General features: G+C 51.4%; 1 protein-coding gene across 1 annotated transcript in view; it reads right to left on the reverse strand.

The window, feature by feature from the left end:
• The window catches only part of ntd5 (ntl-dependent gene 5), a 236,893-nt gene that overhangs the window by 171,552 nt on the left and 41,990 nt on the right, over positions 1-23,351 (reverse strand). Inside the window, exon 2 of the mRNA XM_072489194.1 lies at positions 730-888. Coding sequence (XP_072345295.1) covers positions 730-888 — 159 coding nt within the window. The remainder of the gene's footprint in view (positions 1-729; positions 889-23,351) is intronic.

The raw sequence follows: 23,351 nt of genomic DNA on the forward strand, positions 1-23,351 counted from the left end.
TGGTATGGAGGGCATTAGCTATGAGGAGCGGTTGAATAAACTCGGTCTGTTCTCACCGGAACGACGGAGGTTGAGGGGCGACCAGATAGAGGTCTACAAAATTATGAGGGGCATAGACAGAGTGGATAGTCAGAGGCTTTTCCCCAGGGTAGAGGGGTCAATTACTAGGGGGCATAGGTTTAAGGTGCGAGGGGCAAGGTTTAGAGTAGATGTACGAGGCAAGTTTTTTACGCAGAGGGTAGTGGGTGCCTGGAACTCGCTACCGGAGGAGGTGGTGGAAGCAGGGACGATAGTGACGTTTACGGGGCATCTCGACAAATACACGAATAGGACGGGAATAGAGGGATATGGACCCCGGAAGTGCAGAAGATTTTAGTTTAGTCGGGCAACATGGTCGGCACAGGCTTGGGGGGCCGAAGGGCCTGTTCCTGTGCTGTACATTTCTTTGTTCTTTGTTCTAAAGCTACTGAGCTAAAGCTTCCCAGGAGGGCATCAATCCACTTGATCTTAGCTTTATGATAAATGCATGAAATTAGCATCTCAAGCCCCTTGAACACTTGGCTCTCCCAGACAGGCTGTCTCTGATAACCATTACCTGGCTTCATGACAACAATGCTGCACACCCTCACACAAAATATAACAACATAGTATTCCCCCACCCAAAACATCCCCCCCCCCCCACCGGCTGATTGACCATGAAGTGAAGCGCAAGTTTCTGAAGGAACTCACTTGCGGAGATACAACTTAGACCGCAGGCGCCGTCGCAGAGACACTGACGCCTCAGGCAATCTCGATCGTCGACACAGGATTTTGAGCATGATAGGTCCTTGCGCACGGCCGAATCGGAACTACGAGGTGGGCAGGGAATATCGAGACACGCTGGGCGGCCTGGAAGACATACAGCACGGGGTTAGAGACAGAGTAAAGGTCGCTCGACACTGTCCCCATTAAACACTGCCAGGACAGGTACAGCACAGGGTTAGATACAGAGTAAAGCTCGCTCCACACTGTCACCATCAAACACTCCCAGGACAGGTACAGCACGGGGTTAGATACAGAGTAAAGCTCCCTCTACACTGTCCCCATCAAACAGTCCCAAGACAGGTACAGCACAGGGTTAGATACAGAGTAAAGCTCCCTCTGCACTGTCCCCATCAAACACTCACAGGACAGGTACAGCACGGGTTCAGATACAGAGTAAAGCTCCCTCTACACTGTCCCCATCAAACACTCCCAGGACAGGTACAGCACAGGGTTAGATACAGAGTAAAGCTCCCTCTACACTGTCCCCATCAAACACTCCCAGGACAGGTACAGCACGGGGTGAGATACAGAGTAAAGCTCCCTCTACACTGTCCCCATTAAACACTCCCAGGACAGGTACAGCACGGGGTTAGATACAGAGTAAAGCTCCCTCTACACTGTCCCCATCAAACACTCCCAGGACAGGTACAGCACGGGGTTAGATACAGAGTAAAGCTCCCTCGACACTGTCCCCATCAAACACTCCCAGGACAGGCACAGCACGGGGTTAGATACAGAGTAAAGCTCCCTCTACACTGTCCCCATCAAACACTCCCAGGACAGGTACAGCACGGGGTTAGATACAGAGTAAAGCTCCCTCTATACTGTCCCCATCAAACACTCCCAGGACAGGTACAGCACGGGGTTAGATACAGAGTAAAGCTCCCTCTACACTGTCCCCATCAAACACTCCCAGGACAGGTGCAGCACGGGGTTAGATACAGAGTAAAGCTCCCTCTACACTGTCCCCATCAAACACTCCCAGGACAGGTACAGCACGGGGTTAGAGACAGAGTAAAGCTCCCTCTACACTGTCCCCATCAAACACTCCCACGACAGGTACAGCACGGTGTTAGATACAGAGTAAAGCTCCCTCTACTCTGTCCCCATCAAACACTCCCAGGACAGGCACAGCACGGGGTTAGATACAGAGTAAAGCTCCCTCTACACTGTCCCCATCAAACACTAACAAGACAGGTACAGCACGGGGTTAGATAGAGTAAAGCTCCCTCTACACTTTCTCCATCAAACACTCCCAGGACAGGTACAGCACGGGGTTAGATCCAGAGTAAAGCTCCCTCTACACTGTCCCCATCAAACACTCCCAGGACAGGCACAGCCCGGGGTTAGATACAGAGGAAAGCTCCCTCTACACTGTCCCCATCAAACACTCCCAGGACAGGTGCAGCACGGGGTTAGATACAGAGTAAAGCTCCCTCTACACTGTCCCCATCAAACACTCCCAGGACAGGTACAGCACGGGGTTAGATACAGAGTAAAGCTCCCTCTACACTGTCCCCATCAAACACTCCCAGGACAGGTACAGCACGGGGTTAGATACAGAGTAAAGCTCCCTCTACACTGTCTCCATCAAACGCTCCCAGGACAGGTGTAGCACGGGGTTAGATCCAGAGTAAAACTCCCTCGACACTGTCCCCATCAACACTCCCAGGACAGGTACAGCACGCGGTTAGATACAGAGTAAAGCTCCCTCTACACTGTCCCCATCAAACACTCCCAGGACAGGTACAGCACGGGGTTAGATACAGAGTAAAGCTCCCTCTACACTGTCCCCATCAAACACTCCCAGGATAGGTACAGCACGGGGTTAGGTACAGAGTAAAGCTCCCTCTACACTGTCCCCATCAAACACTCCCAGGACAGGTACAGCACGGGGTTCGATATAGAGTAAAGCTCCCTCTACACTATCCCCATCAAACACTCCCAGGACAGGTACAGCACGGGATTAGATACAGAGTAAATCTCCATCTACACCTTCCCCATCAAACACTCCCAGGACAGGTACAGCACGGGGTTAGAGACAGAGTAAAGCTCCCTCGACACTGTCCCCATCAAACACTCCCAGGACAGGTACAGCACGGGGTTAGATACAGAGTAAAGCTCCCTCTACACTGTCCCCATCAAACACTCCCGGAAAGGTACAGCACGGGGTTAGATACAGAGTAAAGCTCTCTTTTCACTGTCCCCATCAAACACTCCCAGGACAGGTACAGTACGGGGTTAGATACAGAGTAAAGCTCCCGCTACACTGTCCCCATCAAACACTCCCAGGACAGGTACAGCACGGGGTTAGATACAGAGTAAAGCTCCCTCTACACTGTCCCCATCAAACACTCCCAGGACAGGTACAGCACGGGGTTAGATACAGAGTAAAGCTCCCTCTACACTGTCCCCATCAAACACTCCCAGGACAGGTACAGCACGGGGTTAGAGACAGAGTAAAGCTCCTTCTACACTCTCCCCATCAAACACTCCCAGGACAGGTACAGCACGGGGTTAGATACAGAGTAAAGCTCCCTCTACACTGTCCCCCATCAAACACTCCCAGGACAGGTACAGCACGGGGTTAGATACAGAGTAAAGCTCCCTCTACACTGTCCCCATCAAACACTCCCAGGGCAGGTACAGCACGGTGTTAGATACAGAGTAAAGCTCCCTCTACACTGCCCCCATCAAACACACCCAGGACAGGTACAGCACGGGGTTTGATACAGAGTATAGCTCCCTCTACACTGTCCCCATCAAACACTCCCAGGACAGGTAGAGCACGGGGTTAAATATAGAGTAAAGCTCCCTCTACACTGTCCGCATCAAACACTCCCAGGACAGGTACAGAATGGGGTTAGATACAGAGTAAAGCTCCCTCTACACTGTCCCCATCAAACACTCCCAGGACAGGTACAGCACGGGGTTAGATACAGAGTAAAGCTCCCTCTACACTGTCCCCATCAAACACTCCCAGGACAGGTACAGCATGGGGTTAGATACAGACTAAAGCTTCCCTCTACACTGTCCCCAACAAACACTCACAGGACAGGTACATCACGGGGTTAGATACAGAGTAAAGCTCCCTCTACACTGTCCCCATCAAACTCTCCCAGGACAGGTACAGCACGGGGTTAAATACAGAGTAAAGTTCCCTCTACACTGTCCCCATCAAACACTCGCAGGACAGGTACAGCACGGGGTTAGTGACAGAGTAAAGTTCCCTCTACACTGTCCCCGTCAAACACTCCCAGGACAGATACAGCACGGGGATAGATACAGAGTAAAGCTCCCTCTACACTGTCCCCATCAAACACTCCCAGGACAGGTACAGCACGGGGTTAGATACAGAGTAAAGCTCCCTCTACACTGTCCCCATCAAACACTCCCAGGACAGCTACAGCACGGGGTCAGATACAGAGTAAAGCTCCCTCTACACTGCCCCATCAAATACTCCCAGGACAGGTACAGAACGGGGTTAGATACAAAGTAAAGCTCCCTCTACACTGTCCCCATCAAACACTCCCAGGACAGGTACAGCACAGGGTTAGATACAGAGTAAAGCTCCCTCTACACTGTCACCATCAAAGACTCCCAGGACAGGTACAGCACGGGGTTAGATGCAGAGTAAAGCTCCCTCTACACCGTCCCCATCAAACACTCCCAGGACAGGTACAGCACGGGGTTAGATACAGAGTAAAGGTCCCTCTACAGTGTCCCCATGAAACACTCCCAGGACAGGTACAGAACGGTGTTAGATACAGAGTAAAGCTCCCTCTTCACTGTCCCCATCAAACACTCCCAGGACAGGTACAGCACGGGGTTAGATACAGAGTAAAGCTCCCTCTACACTGTCCCCATCAAACACTCCCAGGACAGGTACAGCACGGGATTAGATGCAGAGTAAAGCTCCCTCTACACTGTCCCCATCAAAGACTCGCAGGACAGGTACAGCACGGGGTTAGATGCAGAGTAAATCTCCCTCTACACTGTCCCCATCAAACACTCCCAAGACAGCTACAGCACGGGGTTAGATGCAGAGTAAATCTCCCTCTACACTGTCCCCATCAAACACTCCCAGGACAGGTACAGCACGGGGTTAGATACAGAGTAAAGCTCTCTCTACACTGTCCCCATCAAACACTCCCAGGACAGGTACAGCACGGGGTTAGAGACAGAGTAAAGCTCCCTCTACACTGTCCCCATCAAACACTCCCAGGACAGGTACAGCACGGGATTAGATACAGAGTAAATCTCCATCTACACCTTCCCCATCAAACACTCCCAGGACAGGTACAGCACGGCATTAGATACTAAGTAAAGCTCCCTCTACACTGTCCCCATCAAACACTCCCAGGACAGGTACATCATGGGGTTAGATACAGAGTAAAGCTCCCTCTACACTGTCCCCATCAAACACTCCCAGGACAGGTACAGCACGGGGTTAGATACAGAGTGAAGCTCCCTCTACACCATCCCCATCAAACACTCCCAGGACAGGTACAGAAAGGAGTTAGGTACAAAGTAAAGCTCCCTCTACACTGCCCACATCAAACACTCCCAGGACAGGTACAGCACGGGGTTAGATACAGAGTAAAGCTCCCTCTACACCGTCTCCATCAAACACTCCCAGGACAGGTACAGCACGGGGTTAGACACAGTGTAAAGCTCCCTCTACACTGTCCCCATCAAACACTCCCAGGACAGGTACAGCACGGGGTTAGATACAGAGTGAAGCTCCCTCTACACTGTCGCCATCAAACACTCCCAGGACAGGTGCAGCACGGGGTTAGATACTGAGTAAAGCTCCCTCTACACTGTCCGCATCAAACATTCCCAGGGCAGGTACAGCACAGGGTTAGATACAGAGTCAAGCTCCCTCTACACTGTCCCCATCAAAGACTCCCAGGACAGGTACAGCACGGGTCTAGATACAGAGTAAAGCTCCCTCTACACTGCCCCCATCAAACACACCCAGGACAGGTACAGCACGGGGTTTGACACAGAGTAATGCTCCCTCTACACTGTCCCCATCAAACACTCCCAGGACAGGTACAGCACGGGGTTAGATACAGAGTAAAGCTCCCTCTACACTGTCCCCATCAAACACTCCCAGGACTGGTACAGCACGGGGTTAGATACAGAGTAAAGCTCCCTCTACACTGACCCCATCAAACACTCCCAGGACAGGTACAGCACGGGGTTAGATACAGAGTAAAGCTCCCTCTACACTGTCCCCATCAAACACACCCAGGACAGGGACAGCACGGGGTTAGATACAGAGTAAAGCTCCCTCCACACTGTCCCCATCAAACACTCCCAGGACAGGTACAGCACGGAGTTAGATACAGAGTAAAGCTTCCCTCTACACTGTCCCCAACAAACACTCACAGGACAGGTACATCACGGGGTTAGATACAGAGTAACGCTCCCTCTACACTGTCCCCATCAAACTCTCCCAGGACAGGTACAGCACGGGGTTAGATACAGAGTAAAGCTTCCCTCTACACTGTCCCCAACAAACACTCACAGGACAGGTACAGCACGGGGTTAGATACAGAGTAAAGCTCCCTCTACACTGTCCCCATGAAACACTCCCAGGACAGGTACAGAACGGGGTTAGATACAGAGTAAAGCTCCCTCTTCACTGTCCCCATCAAACACTCCCAGGACAGGTACAGCACGGGGTTAGATACAGAGTAGAGCTCCCTCTACACTGTCCCCATCAAACACTCCCAGGACAGGTACAGCACGGGGTTAGATACAGAGTAAAGCTCTCTCTACACTGTCCCCATCAAACACTCCCAAGACAGCTACAGCACGGGGTTAGATGCAGAGTAAATCTCCCTCTACACTGTCCCCATCAAACACTCCCAGGACAGGTACAGCACGGGGTTAGATACAGAGTAAAGCTCTCTCTACACTGTCCCCATTAAACACTCCCAGGACAGGTACAGCACGGGGTTAGTGACAGAGTAAAGCTCCCTCTACACTGTCCCCATGAAACACTCCCAGGACAGGTACAGAACGGGGTTAGATACAGAGTAAAGCTCCCTCTTCACTGTCCCCATCAAACACTCCCAGGACAGGTACAGCACGGGGTTAGATACAGAGTAGAGCTCCCTCTACACTGTCCCCATCAAACACTCCCAGGACAGGTACAGCACGGGGTTAGATACAGAGTAAAGCTCTCTCTACACTGTCCCCATCAAACACTCCCAAGACAGCTACAGCACGGGGTTAGATGCAGAGTAAATCTCCCTCTACACTGTCCCCATCAAACACTCCCAGGACAGGTACAGCACGGGGTTAGATACAGAGTAAAGCTCTCTCTACACTGTCCCCATCAAACACTCCCAGGACAGGTACAGCACGGGGTTAGAGACAGAGTAAAGCTCCCTCTACACTGTCCCCATCAAACACTCCCAGGACAGGTACAGCACGGCATTAGATACTAAGTAAAGCTCCCTAAACAATGTCCCCATCAAACACTCCCAGGACAGGTACATCATGGGGTTAGATACAGAGTAAAGCTCCCTCTACACTGTCCCCATCAAACACTCCCAGGACAGGTACAGCACTGGGGTTAGATACAGAGTGAAGCTCCCTCTACACCATCCCCATCAAACACTCCCAGGACAGGTACAGAAAGGGGTTAGATACAGAGTAAAGCTCCCTCTACACTGCCCACATCAAACACTCCCAGGACAGGTACAGCACGGGGTTAGATACAGAGTAAAGCTCCCTCTACACCGTCTCCATCAAACACTCCCAGGACAGGTACAGCACGGGGTTAGACACAGAGTAAAGCTCCCTCTATACTGTCCCAATCAAACACTCCCAGGACAGGTACAGCACGGGGTTAGATACAGAGTGAAGCTCCCTCTACACTGTCGCCATCAAACACTCCCAGGACAGGTGCAGCACGGGGTTAGATACTGAGTAAAGCTCCCTCTACACTGTCCCCATCAAACATTCCCAGGGCATGTACAGCACAGGGTTAGATACAGAGTAAAGCTCCCTCTACACTGTCCCCATCAAACACTCCCAGGACAGGTACAGCACGGGGTTAGATACAGAGTAAAGCTCCCTCTACACTGCCCCCATCAAACACACCCAGGACAGGTACAGCACGGGATTTGACACAGAGTAATGCTCCCTCTACACTGTCCCCATCAAACACTCCCAGGACAGGTACAGCATGGGGTTAGATACAGAGTCAAGCTCTCTCTACACTGTCCCGATCAAACATTCCCAGGACAGGTACAGCACGGGGTTAGAGACAGAGTAAAGCTCCCTGTACACTGTCCCCATCAAACACTCCCAGGACAGGTACAGCACGGGGTTAGATACAGAGTAAAGCTCCCTCTACACTGTCCCCATCAAACTCTCCCAGGACAGGTACAGCACGGGGTTAGATACAGAGTAAACCTCCCTCTACACTGTCCCCATCAAACACTCCCAGGACAGGTACAGCGCGGGGTTAGATACAGAGTAAAGTTCCCTTTACACTGTCCCCATCAAACACTCGCAGGACAGGTACAGCACGGGGTTAGAGTGAGAGTAAAGCTCCTTCTACACTGTCCCCATCAAACATTCACAGGACAGGTACAGCACGGGGTTAGATACAGAGTAAAACTCCCTCTACACTGTCCCCCATCAAACACTCCCAGGACAGGTACAGCACGGGGTTAGATACAGAGTAAAGCTCCCTCTACACTGTCCCCATCAAACACTCCCGGGACAGGTACAGCACGGGGTTAGTTACAGAGTAAAGCTCCCTCTACACTGTCCCCATCAAACACTCCCAGGACAGGTACAGCACGGGGTTAGAGACAGAGTAAAGCTCGCTCTACACTGTCCCCATCAAACACTCCCAGGACAGGTACAGCACGGGATTAAAAGCAGAGTAAAGCTCCCTCTACACTGTCCCCATCAAACACTCGCAGGACAGGTACAGCACAGGGTTAGATGCAGAGTAAAGCTCCCTCTACACTGTCCCCATCAAACACTCCCAAGACAGGCACAGCACGGGGTTAGATGCAGAGTAAAGCTCCCTCTACACTGACTCCATCAAACACTCCCAGGACAGGTACAGCACGGGGTTAGATATCGAGTAAAGCTCACTCTACACTGTCCCCATCAAACACTCCCAGGATAGGTACAGCACAAAGTTAGATACAGAGTAAAGCTCCCTCTGCACCGTCCCCATCAAACACTCCCAGGACAGGTACAGCACGGGGTTAGATACAGAGTAAAGCTCCCTCTACACTGTCCCCATCAAACACTCCCAGGACAGGTAGAGCACGGGGTTAGATACAGAGTAATGCTCCCTCTACACTGTCCCCATCAAACACTCCCGGGACAGGTACAGCACGGGGTTAGATACACAATAATGTTCCCTCTACACTGTCCCCATCAAACACTCCCAGGACAGGTACAGCATGTCTTTAGATACAGTGTAAAACTCCCTCTACACTGGCCCCATCAAACACTCCCAGGACAGGTACAGCACGGGGTTAGATACAGAGTAAAGCTCCCTCTACACTGTCCCCATCAAACACTCCCAGCACAGGTACAGCACGGGATTAAATGCAGAGTAAAGCTCCCTCTACACTGTCCCCATCAAACACTCGCAGGACAGGTACAGCACGGGGTTAGATGCAGAGTTAAGCTCCCTCTACACTGTCCCCATCAAACACTCCCAAGACAGGTACAGCACGGGGTTAGATGCAGAGTAAAGCTCCCTCTACACTGTCCCCCATTAAACACTCCCAGGACAGGTACAGCACGGTGTTAGATAGAGAGTAAAGCTCCCTCTACACTTTCCCCATCAAACACTACCAGGACAGGTACAGCACGGGGTTAGATACAGAGTAAATCTCCCTCTACACCGTACCCATCAAACACTTTCGGACAGGTACAGCACGGGGTTAGATACAGAGCAAAGCTCCCTCTGCACCGTCCCCATCAAACACTCCCAGGACAGTTACAGCACGGGGTTAGATACAGAGTAATGCTCCCTCTACACTGTCCCCATCAAACACTCCCAGGACAGGTACAGCACGGGGTTAGATACAGAGTAATGTTCCCTCTACACTGTCCCCATCAAACACTCCCAGGATAGGTACAGCACAAAGTTAGATACAGAGTAAAGCTCCCTCTACACCGTCCCCATCAAACACTCCCAGGACAGGTACAGCACGGGGTTAGATACAGAGCAAAGCTCCCTCTGCACCGTCCCCATCAAACACTCCCAGGACAGGTACAGCACGGGGTTAGATACAGAGTAATGCTCCCTCTAAACTGTCCCCATCAAACACTCCCGGGACAGGTACAGCACGGGGTTAGATACACAATAATGTTCCCTCTACACTGTCCCCATCAAACACTCCCAGGACAGGTACAGCATGTCTTTAGATACAGTGTAAAACTCCCTCTACACTGTCCCCATCAAACACTCCCAGGACAGGTACAGCACGGGGTTAGATACAGAGTAAAGCTCCCTCTACACTGTCCCCATGAAACACTCCCAGGACAGGTACAGCACGGGATAAAATGCAGAGTAAAGCTCCCTCTACACTGTCCCCATCAAATACTCGCAGGACAGGTACAGCACGGGGTTAGATGCAGAGTTAAGCTCCCTCTACACAGTCCCCATCAAACACTCCCAAGACAGGTACAGCACGGGGTTAGATATCGAGTAAAGCTCACTGTACACTGTCCCCATCAAACACTCCCAGGATAGGTACAGCACAAAGTTAGATACAGAGTCAAGCTCCCTCTACACTGTCCCCATCAAAGACTCCCAGGAAAGGTACAGCACGGGTCTAGATACAGAGTAAAGCTCCCTCTACACTGCCCCCATCAAACACACCCAGGACAGGTACAGCACGGGGTTTGACACAGAGTAATGCTCCCTCTACACTGTCCCCATCAAACACTCCCAGGACAGGTACAGCACGGGGTTAGATACAGAGTAAAGCTCCCTCTACACTGTCCCCATCAAACACTCCCAGGACTGGTACAGCACGGGGTTAGATACAGAGTAAAGCTCCCTCTACACTGACCCCATCAAACACTCCCAGGACAGGTACAGCACGGGGTTAGATACAGAGTAAAGCTCCCTCTACACTGTCCCCATCAAACACACCCAGGACAGGTACAGCACGGAGTTAGATACAGAGTAAAGCTTCCCTCTACACTGTCCCCAACAAACACTCACAGGACAGGTACATCACGGGGTTAGATACAGAGTAAAGCTCCCTCTACACTGTCCCCATCAAACTCTCCCAGGACAGGTACAGCACGGTGTTAAATACAGAGTAAAGTTCCCTCTACACTGTCCCCATCAAACACTCGCAGGACAGGTACAGCACGGGGTTAGTGACAGAGTAAAGCTCCCTCTACACTGTCCCCATGAAACACTCCCAGGACAGGTACAGAACGGGGTTAGATACAGAGTAAAGCTCCCTCTTCACTGTCCCCATCAAACACTCCCAGGACAGGTACAGCACGGGGTTAGATACAGAGTAGAGCTCCCTCTACACTGTCCCCATCAAACACTCCCAGGACAGGTACAGCACGGGGTTAGATACAGAGTAAAGCTCTCTCTACACTGTCCCCATCAAACACTCCCAAGACAGCTACAGCACGGGGTTAGATGCAGAGTAAATCTCCCTCTACACTGTCCCCATCAAACACTCCCAGGACAGGTACAGCACGGGGTTAGATACAGAGAAAAGCTCTCTCTACACTGTCCCCATCAAACACTCCCAGGACAGGTACAGCACGGGGTTAGAGACAGAGTAAAGCTCCCTCTACACTGTCCCCATCAAATACTCCCAGGACAGGTACAGCACGGGATTAGATACAGAGTAAATCTCCATCTACACCTTCCCCATCAAACACTCCCAGGACAGGTACAGCACGGGGTTAGATACAGAGTAAAGCTCCCTCTACACCGTCTCCATCAAACACTCCCAGGACAGGTACAGCACGGGGTTAGACACAGAGTAAAGCTCCCTCTATACTGTCCCCATCAAACACTCCCAGGACAGGTACAGCACGGGGTTAGATACAGAGTGAAGCTCCCTCTACACTGTCGCCATCAAACACTCCCAGGACAGGTGCAGCACGGGGTTAGATACTGAGTAAAGCTCCCTCTACACTGTCGCCATCATACACTCCCAGGACAGGTGCAGCACGGGGTTAGATACTGAGTAAAGCTCCCTCTACACTGTCCCCATCAAACATTCCCAGGGCAGGTACAGCACAGGGTTAGATACAGAGTAAAGCTCCCACTACACTGTCCCCATCAAACACTCCCAGGACAGGTACAGCACGGGGTTAGATACAGAGTAAAGCTCCCTCTACACTGCCCCCATCAAACACACCCAGGACAGGTACAGCACGGGATTTGACACAGAGTAATGCTCCCTCTACACTGTCCCCATCAAACACTCCCAGGACAGGTACAGCATGGGGTTAGATACAGAGTCAAGCTCTCTCTACACTGTCCCGATCAAACATTCCCAGGACAGGTACAGCACGGGGTTAGAGACAGAGTAAAGCTCCCTGTACACTGTCCCCATCAAACACTCCCAGGACAGGTACAGCACGGGGTTAGATACAGAGTAAAGCTCCCTCTACACTGTCCCCATCAAACTCTCCCAGGACAGGTACAGCACGGGGTTAGATACAGAGTAAACCTCCCTCTACACTGTCCCCATCAAACACTCCCAGGACAGGTACAGCGCGGGGTTAGATACAGAGTAAAGTTCCCTCTACACTGTCCCCATCAAACACTCGCAGGACAGGTACAGCATGGGGTTAGAGTGAGAGTAAAGCTCCTTCTACACTGTCCCCATCAAACATTCACAGGACAGGTACAGCACGGGGTTAGATACAGAGTAAAACTCCCTCTACACTGTCCCCCATCAAACACTCCCAGGACAGGTACAGCACGGGGTTAGATACAGAGTAAAGCTCCCTCTACACTGTCCCCATCAAACACTCCCGGGACAGGTACAGCACGGGGTTAGTTACAGAGTAAAGCTCCCTCTACACTGTCCCCATCAAACACTCCCAGGACAGGTACAGCACGGGGTTAGAGACAGAGTAAAGCTCGCTCTACACTGTCCCCATCAAACACTCCCAGGACAGGTACAGCACGGGATTAAATGCAGAGTAAAGCTCCCTATACACTGTCCCCATCAAACACTCACAGGACAGGTACAGCACAGGGTTAGATGCAGAGTAAAGCTCCCTCTACACTGTCCCCATTAAACACTCCCAAGACAGGTACAGCACGGGGTTAGATGCAGAGTAAAGCTCCCTCTACACTGACTCCATCAAACACTCCCAGGACAGGTACAGCACGGGGTTAGATATCGAGTAAAGCTCACTCTACACTGTCCCCATCAAACACTCCCAGGACAGGTACAGCACGGGGTTAGATACAGAGTAAAGCTCCCTCTACACTGTCCCCATCAAACACACCCAGGACAGGTACAGCACGGAGTTAGATACAGAGTAAAGCTTCCCTCTACACTGTCCCCAACAAACACTCACAGGACAGGTACATCACGGGGTTAGATACAGAGTAACGCTCCCTCTACACTGTCCCCATCAAACTCTCCCAGGACAGGTACAGCACAGGGTTAGATACAGAGTAAAGCTTCCCTCTACACTGTCCCCAACAAACACTCACAGGACAGGTACATCACGGGGTTAGATACAGAGTAAAGCTCCGTCTACACTGTCCCCATCAAACTCTCCCAGGACAGGTACAGCACGGGGTTAAATACAGAGTAAAGTTCCCTCTACACTGTCCCCATCAAACACTCGCAGGACAGGTACAGCACGGGGTTAGTGACAGAGTAAAGCTCCCTCTACACTGTCCCCATGAAACACTCCCAGGACAGGTACAGAACGGGGTTAGATACAGAGTAAAGCTCCCTCTTCACTGTCCCCATCAAACACTCCCAGGACAGGTACAGCACGGGGTTAGATACAGAGTAGAGCTCCCTCTACACTGTCCCCATCAAACACTCCCAGGACAGGTACAGCACGGGGTTAGATACAGAGTAAAGCTCCCTCTACACTGTCCCCATCAAACACTCCCAGGACAGGTACAGCACGGGATTAGATACAGAGTAAATCTCCATCTACACCTTCCCCATCAAACACTCCCAGGACAGGTACAGCACGGCATTAGATACTAAGTAAAGCTCCCTAAACACTGTCCCCATCAAACACTCCCAGGACAGGTACATCATGGGGTTAGATACAGAGTAAAGCTCCCTCTACACTGTCCCCATCAAACACTCCCAGGACAGGTACAGCACGGGGTTAGATACAGAGTGAAGCTCCCTCTACACCATCCCCATCAAACACTCCCAGGACAGGTACAGAAAGGGGTTAGATACAGAGTAAAGCTCCCTCTACACTGCCCACATCAAACACTCCCAGGACAGGTACAGCACGGGGTTAGATACAGAGTAAAGCTCCCTCTACACCGTCTCCATCAAACACTCCCAGGACAGGTACAGCACGGGGTTAGACACAGAGTAAAGCTCCCTCTATACTGTCCCCATCAAACACTCCCAGGACAGGTACAGCACGGGGTTAGATACAGAGTGAAGCTCCCTCTACACTGTCGCCATCAAACACTCCCAGGACAGGTGCAGCACGGGGTTAGATACTGAGTAAAGCTCCCTCTACACTGTCCCCATCAAACATTCCCAGGGCAGGTACAGCACAGGGTTAGATACAGAGTAAAGCTCCCTCTACACTGTCCCCATCAATCACTCCCAGGACAGGTACAGCACGGGGTTAGATACAGAGTAAAGCTCCCTCTACACTGCCCCCATCAAACACACCCAGGACAGGTACAGCACGGGATTTGACACAGAGTAATGCTCCCTCTACACTGTCCCCATCAAACACTCCCAGGACAGGTACAGCATGGGGTTAGATACAGAGTCAAGCTCTCTCTACACTGTCCCGATCAAACATTCCCAGGACAGGTACAGCACGGGGTTAGAGACAGAGTAAAGCTCCCTGTACACTGTCCCCATCAAACACTCCCAGGACAGGTACAGCACGGGGTTAGATACAGAGTAAAGCTCCCTCTACACTGTCCCCATCAAACTCTCCCAGGACAGGTACAGCACGGGGTTAGATACAGAGTAAACCTCCCTCTACACTGTCCCCATCAAACACTCCCAGGACAGGTACAGCGCGGGGTTCGATACAGAGTAAAGTTCCCTCTACACTGTCCCCATCAAACACTCGCAGGACAGGTACAGCACGGGGTTAGAGACAGAGTAAAGCTCGCTCTACACTGTCCCCATCAAACACTCCCAGGACAGGTACAGCACGGGGTTAGATACAGAGTAAAACTCCCTCTACACTGTCCCCCATCAAACACTCCCAGGTCAGGTACAGCACGGGGTTAGATACAGAGTAAAGCTCCCTCTACACTGTCCCCATCAAACACTCCCGGGACAGGTACAGCACGGGGTTAGTTACAGAGTAAAGCTCCCTCTACACTGTCCCCATCAAACACTCCCAGGACAGGTACAGTACGGGGTTAGAGACAGAGTAAAGCTCGCTCTACACTGTCCCCATCAAACACTCCCAGGACAGGTACAGCACGGGATTAAATGCAGAGTAAAGCTCCCTCTACACTGTCCCCATCAAACACTCACAGGACAGGTACAGCACAGGGTTAGATGCAGAGTAAAGCTCCCTCTACACTGTCCCCATCAAACACTCCCAAGACAGGTACAGCACGGGGTTAGATGCAGAGTAAAGCTCCCTCTACACTGACTCCATCAAACACTCCCAGGACAGGTACAGCACGGGGTTAGATATCGAGTAAAGCTCACTCTACACTGTCCCCATCAAACACTCCCAGGATAGGTACAGCACAAAGTTAGATACAGAGTAAAGCTCCCTCTGCACCGTCCCCATCAAACACTCCCAGGACAGGTACAGCACGGGGTTAGATACAGAGTAAAGCTCCCTCTACACTGTCCCCATCAAACACTCCCAGGACAGGTAGAGCACGGGGTTAGATACAGAGTAATGCTCCCTCTACACTGTCCCCATCAAACACTCCCGGGACAGGTACAGCACGGGGTTAGATACACAATAATGTTCCCTCTACACTGTCCCCATCAAACACTCCCAGGACAGGTACAGCATGTCTTTAGATACAGTGTAAAACTCCCTCTACACTGGCCCCATCAAACACTCCCAGGACAGGTACAGCACGGGGTTAGATACAGAGTAAAGCTCCCTCTACACTGTCCCCATCAAACACTCCCAGCACAGGTACAGCACGGGATTAAATGCAGAGTAAAGCTCCCTCTACACTGTCCCCATCAAACACTCGCAGGACAGGTACAGCACGGGGTTAGATGCAGAGTTAAGCTCCCTCTACACTGTCCCCATCAAACACTCCCAAGACAGGTACAGCACGGGGTTAGATGCAGAGTAAAGCTCCCTCGACACTGTCCCCCATTAAACACTCCCAGGACAGGTACAGCACGGTGTTAGATAGAGAGTAAAGCTCCCTCTACACTTTCCCCATCAAACACTACCAGGACAGGTACAGCACGGGGTTAGATACAGAGTAAATCTCCCTCTACACCGTACCCATCAAACACTTTCGGACAGGTACAGCACGGGGTTAGATACAGAGCAAAGCTCCCTCTGCACCGTCCCCATCAAACACTCCCAGGACAGTTACAGCACGGGGTTAGATACAGAGTAATGCTCCCTCTACACTGTCCCCATCAAACACTCCCAGGACAGGTACAGCACGGGGTTAGATACAGAGTAATGTTCCCTCTACACTGTCCCCATCAAACACTCCCAGGATAGGTACAGCACAAAGTTAGATACAGAGTAAAGCTCCCTCTACACCGTCCCCATCAAACACTCCCAGGACAGGTACAGCACGGGGTTAGATACAGAGCAAAGCTCCCTCTGCACCGTCCCCATCAAACACTCCCAGGACAGGTACAGCACGGGGTTAGATACAGAGTAATGCTCCCTCTAAACTGTCCCCATCAAACACTCCCGGGACAGGTACAGCACGGGGTTAGATACACAATAATGTTCCCTCTACACTGTCCCCATCAAACACTCCCAGGACAGGTACAGCATGTCTTTAGATACAGTGTAAAACTCCCTCTACACTGTCCCCATCAAACACTCCCAGGACAGGTACAGCACGGGGTTAGATACAGAGTAAAGCTCCCTCTACACTGTCCCCATGAAACACTCCCAGGACAGGTACAGCACGGGATAAAATGCAGAGTAAAGCTCCCTCTACACAGTCCCCATCAAACACTCCCAAGACAGGTACAGCACGGGGTTAGATATCGAGTAAAGCTCACTCTACACTGTCCCCATCAAACACTCCCAGGATAGGTACAGCACAAAGTTAGATACAGAGTAAAGCTCCCTCTGCACCGTCCCCATCAAACACTCCCAGGACAGGTACAGCACGGGGTTAGATACAGAGTAAAGCTCCCTCTACACTGTCCCCATCAAACACTCCCAGGACAGGTAGAGCACGGGGTTAGATACAGAGTAATGCTCCCTCTACACTGTCCCCATCAAACACTCCCGGGACAGGTACAGCACGGGGTTAGATACACAATAATGTTCCCTCTACACTGTCCCCATCAAACACTCCCAGGACAGGTACAGCATGTCTTTAGATACAGTGTAAAACTCCCTCTACACTGGCCCCATCAAACACTCCCAGGACATGTACAGCACGGGGTTAGATACAGAGTAAAGCTCCCTCTACACTGTCCCCATCAAACACTCCCAGCACAGGTACAGCACGGGATTAAATGCAGAGTAAAGCTCCCTCTACACTGTCCCCATCAAACACTCGCAGGACAGGTACAGCACGGGGTTAGATGCAGAGTTAAGCTCCCTCTACACTGTCCCCATCAAACACTCCCAAGACAGGTACAGCACGGGGTTAGAAGCAGAGTAAAGCTCCCTCTACACTGTCCCCATGAAACACTCCCAGGACAGGTACAGCACGGGATAAAATGCAGAGTAAAGCTCCCTCTACACAGTCCCCATCAAACACTCCCAAGACAGGTACAGCACGGGGTTAGATATCGAGTAAAGCTCACTCTACACTGTCCCCATCAAACACTCCCAGGATAGGTACAGCACAAAGTTAGATACAGAGTAAAGCTCCCTCTGCACCGTCCCCATCAAACACTCCCAGGACAGGTACAGCACGGGATTAAATGCAGAGTAAAGCTCCCTCTACACTGTCCCCATGAAACACTCCCAGGACAGGTACAGCACGCGATAAAATGCAGAGTAAAGCTCCCTCTACACTGTCCCCATCAAACACTCCCAGGACAGGTACAGCACGGGGTTAGATACAGAGTAATGTTCCCTCTACACTGTCCCCATCAAACACTCCCAGGACAGGTACAGCACGGGGTTAGATACAGAGTAAAGCTCCCTCTACACTGTCCCCATAAAACACTCCCAGGACAGGTACAGCACGGGGTTAGATACAGAGTAAAGCTCCCTCTACACTGTCCCCATCAAACACTCCCAGGACAGGTACAGCACGGGTTTAGATACAGAGTAAAGCTCCCTCTACACTGTCCCCATCAAACACTCCCAGGACAGGTACAGCACGGGATTAAATGCAGAGTAAAGCTCCCTCTACACTGTCCCCATCAAACACTCGCAGGACAGGTACAGCACGGGGTTAGATGCAGAGTTAAGCTCCCTCTACACTGTCCCCATCAAACACTCCCAAGACAGGTACAGCACGGGGTTAGATGCAGAGTAAAGCTCCCTCTACACTGTCCCCCATTAAACACTCCCAGGACAGGTACAGCACGGTGTTAGATAGAGAGTAAAGCTCCCTCTACACTTTCCCCATCAAACACTACCAGGACAGGTACAGCACGGGGTTAGATACAGAGTAAATCTCCCTCTACACCGTACCCATCAAACACTTTCGGACAGGTACAGCACGGGGTTAGATACAGAGCAAAGCTCCCTCTGCACCGTCCCCATCAAACACTCCCAGGACAGTTACAGCACAGGGTTAGATACAGAGTAATGCTCCCTCTACACTGTCCCCATCAAACACTCCCAGGACAGGTACAGCACGGGGTTAGATACAGAGTAATGTTCCCTCTACACTGTCCCCATCAAACACTCCCAGGATAGGTACAGCACAAAGTTAGATACAGAGTAAAGCTCCCTCTACACCGTCCCCATCAAACACTCCCAGGACAGGTACAGCACGGGGTTAGATACAGAGCAAAGCTCCCTCTGCACCGTCCCCATCAAACACTCCCAGGACAGGTACAGCACGGGGTTAGATACAGAGTAATGCTCCCTCTAAACTGTCCCCATCAAACACTCCCGGGACAGGTACAGCACGGGGTTAGATACACAATAATGTTCCCTCTACACTGTCCCCATCAAACACTCCCAGGACAGGTACAGCATGTCTTTAGATACAGTGTAAAACTCCCTCTACACTGTCCCCATCAAACACTCCCAGGACAGGTACAGCACGGGGTTAGATACAGAGTAAAGCTCCCTCTACACTGTCCCCATGAAACACTCCCAGGACAGGTACAGCACGGGATAAAATGCAGAGTAAAGCTCCCTCTACACAGTCCCCATCAAACACTCCCAAGACAGGTACAGCACGGGGTTAGATATCGAGTAAAGCTCACTCTACACTGTCCCCATCAAACACTCCCAGGATAGGTACAGCACAAAGTTAGATACAGAGTAAAGCTCCCTCTGCACCGTCCCCATCAAACACTCCCAGGACAGGTACAGCACGGGATTAAATGCAGAGTAAAGCTCCCTCTACACTGTCCCCATGAAACACTCCCAGGACAGGTACAGCACGCGATAAAATGCAGAGTAAAGCTCCCTCTACACTGTCCCCATCAAATACTCGCAGGACAGGTACAGCACGGGGTTAGATGCAGAGTTAAGCTCCCTCTACACAGTCCCCATCAAACACTCCCAAGACAGGTACAGCAAGGGGTTAGATGCAGAGTAAAGCTCCCTCTACACTGTCCCCCATTAAACACTCCCAGGACAGGTACAGCATGGTGTTAGATACAGAGTAAAGCTCCCTCTACACTTTCCCCAGCAAACACTACCAGGATAGGTACAGCATGGGGTTAGATACAGAGTAAAGCTCCCACTACACCGTCCCCATCAAACACTCCCAGGACAGGTACAGCACGGGATTAGATACAGAGTAAATCTTCCTCTACACCGTCCCCATCAAACACTCCCAGGACAGGTACAGCACGGGGTTAGATACAGAGTAAAGCTCTGTCAGCACCGTCCCCATCAAACACTCCCAGGACAGGTACAGCACGGGGTTAGATACAGAGTAATGCTCCCTCTACACTGTCCCCATCAAACACTCCCAGGACAGGTACAGCACGGGGTTAGATACAGAGTAATGCTCCCTCTACACCGTCCCCATCAAACACTCCCAGGACAGGTACAGCACGGGGTTAGATACAGAGTAAAGCTCCCTCTACACTGTCCCCATCAAACACTCCCAGGACAGGTACAGCACGGGGTTAGATACAGAGTAAAGCTCCCTCTACACTGTCCCCATCAAACACTCCCAGGACAGGTACAGCACGGGGTTAGATACAGAGCAAAGCTCCCTCTGCACCGTCCCCATCAAACACTCCCAGGACAGGTACAGCACGGGGTTAGATACAGAGTAATGTTCCCTCTACACTGTCCCCATCAAACACTCGCTGGACAGGTACAGCACGGGGTTAGATACAGAGTAAAGCTCCCTCTACACTGTCCCCATCAAACACTCCCAGGACAGGTACAGCACGGGATTAAATGCAGAGTAAAGCTCCCTCTACACTGTCCCCATCAAACACTCGCAGGACAGGTACAGCACGGGGTGAGATACAGAGTAAAGCTCCCTCTACACTGTCCCCATGAAACACTCCCAGGACAGGTACAGCACGGGATAAAATGCAGAGTAAAGCTCCCTCTACACTGTCCCCATCAAATAATCGCAGGAGAGGTACAGCACGGGGTTAAATGCAGAGTTAAGCTCCCTCTACACAGTCCCCATCAAACACTCCCAAGACAGGTACAGCAAGGGGTTAGATGCAGAGTAAAGCTCCCTCTACACTGTCCCCCATTAAACACTCCCAGGACAGGTACAGCATGGTGTTAGATACAGAGTAAAGCTCCCTCTACACTTTCCCCAGCAAACACTACCAGGATAGGTGCAGCACGGGGTTAGATACAGAGTAAAGCTCCCACTACACCGTCCCCATCAAACACTCCCAGGACAGGTACAGCACGGGATTAGATACAGAGTAAATCTCCCTCTACACCGTCCCCATCAAACACTTTCGGACAGGTACAGCACGGGGTTAGATACAGAGCAAAGCTCCCTCTGCACCGTCCCCATCAAACACTCCCAGGACAGGTACAGCACGGGGTTAGATACAGAGTAATGCTCCCTCTACACTGTCCCCATCAAACACTCCCAGGACAGGTACAGCACGGGGTTAGATACAGAGTAATGTTCCCTCTACACTGTCCCCATCAAACACTCCCAGGACAGGTACAGCACGGGGTTAGATACAGAGTAAAGCTCCCTCTACACTGTCCCCATAAAACACTCCCAGGACAGGTACAGCACGTGGTTAGATACAGAGTAAAGCTCCCTCTACACTGTCCCCATCAAACACTCCCAGGACAGGTACAGCACGGGTTTAGATACAGAGTAAAGCTCCCTCTACACTGTCCCCATCAAACACTCCCAGGACAGGTACAGCACGGGATTAAATGCAGAGTAAAGCTCCCTCTACACTGTCCCCATCAAACACTCGCAGGACAGGTACAGCACGCGGTTAGATACAGAGTAAAGCTCCCACTACACCGTCCCCATCAAACACTCCCAGGACAGGTACAGCACGGGATTAGATACAGAGTAAATCTTCCTCTACACCGTCCCCATCAAACACTCCCAGGACAGGTACAGCACGGGGTTAGATACAGAGTAAAGCTCTGTCTGCACCGTCCCCATCAAACACTCCCAGGACAGGTACAGCACGGGGTTAGATACAGAGTAATGCTCCCTCTACACTGTCCCGATCAAACACTCCCAGGACAGGTACAGCACGGGGTTAGATACAGAGTAATGCTCCCTCTACACCGTCCCCATCAAACACTCCCAGGACAGGTACAGCACGGGGTTAGATACAGAGTAAAGCTCCCTCTACACTGTCCCCATCAAACACTCCCAGGACAGGTACAGCACGGGGTTAGATACAGAGTAAAGCTCCCTCTACACTGTCCCCATCAAACACTCCCAGGACAGGTACAGCACGGGGTTAGATACAGAGCAAAGCTCCCTCTGCACCGTCCCCATCAAACACTCCCAGGACAGGTACAGCACGGGGTTAGATACAGAGTAATGTTCCCTCTACACTGTCCCCATCAAACACTCGCAGGACAGGTACAGCACGGGGTTAGATACAGAGTAAAGCTCCCTCTACACTGTCCCCATCAAACACTCCCAGGACAGGTACAGCACGGGATTAAATGCAGAATAAAGCTCCCTCTACACTGTCCCCATCAAACACTCGCAGGACAGGTACAGCACGGGGTGAGATACAGAGTAAAGCTCCCTCTACACTGTCCCCATCAAACACTCCCAGGACAGATACAGCACGGGGTTAGATACAGAGTAAAGCTCCCTCTACACTGTCCCCATCAAACACTCCCAGGAGAGGTACAGCACCGGGTTAGATGCAGAGTTAAGCTCCCTCTACACTGTCGCCATCAAACACTCCCAAGACAGGTACAGCACGGGGTTAGATGCAGAGTAAAGCTCCCTCTACACTGTCCCCCATTAAACACTCCCAGGACAGGTACAGCACGGTGTTAGATACAGAGTAAAGCTCCCTCTACACTTTGCCATCAAACACTACCAGGATAGGTACAGCACGGGATTAGATACAGAGTAAATCTCCCTCTACACCGTCCCCATCAAACACTTTCGGACAGGTACAGCACGGGGTTAGATACAGAGCAAAGCTCCCTCTGCACCGTCCCCATCAAACACTCCCAGGACAGGTACAGCACGGGGTTAGATACAGAGTAAAGCTCCCTCTACACTGTCCCCATCAAACACTCCCGGGACAGGTACAGCACGGGGTTAGATACACAATAATGTTCCCTCTACCCTGTCCCCATCAAACACTCCCAGGACAGGTACAGCACGGGGTTAGATACAGAGTAAAGCTCCCTCTACACTGTCCCCATCAAACACTCCCAGGACAGGTACAGCACGGGGTTAGATACACAGTAAAGCTCCCTCTACACTGTCCCCATCAAACCCTCCCAGGACAGGTACAGCACGGGATTAGATACAGAGTAAATCTCCCTCTACACCGTCCCCATCAAACACTCCCAGGACAGGTACAGCACGGGTTTAGATGCAG

Source organism: Scyliorhinus torazame, chromosome 23, assembly GCF_047496885.1.
Source record: "Scyliorhinus torazame isolate Kashiwa2021f chromosome 23, sScyTor2.1, whole genome shotgun sequence".
Lineage (NCBI taxonomy): Eukaryota > Metazoa > Chordata > Chondrichthyes > Carcharhiniformes > Scyliorhinidae > Scyliorhinus > Scyliorhinus torazame.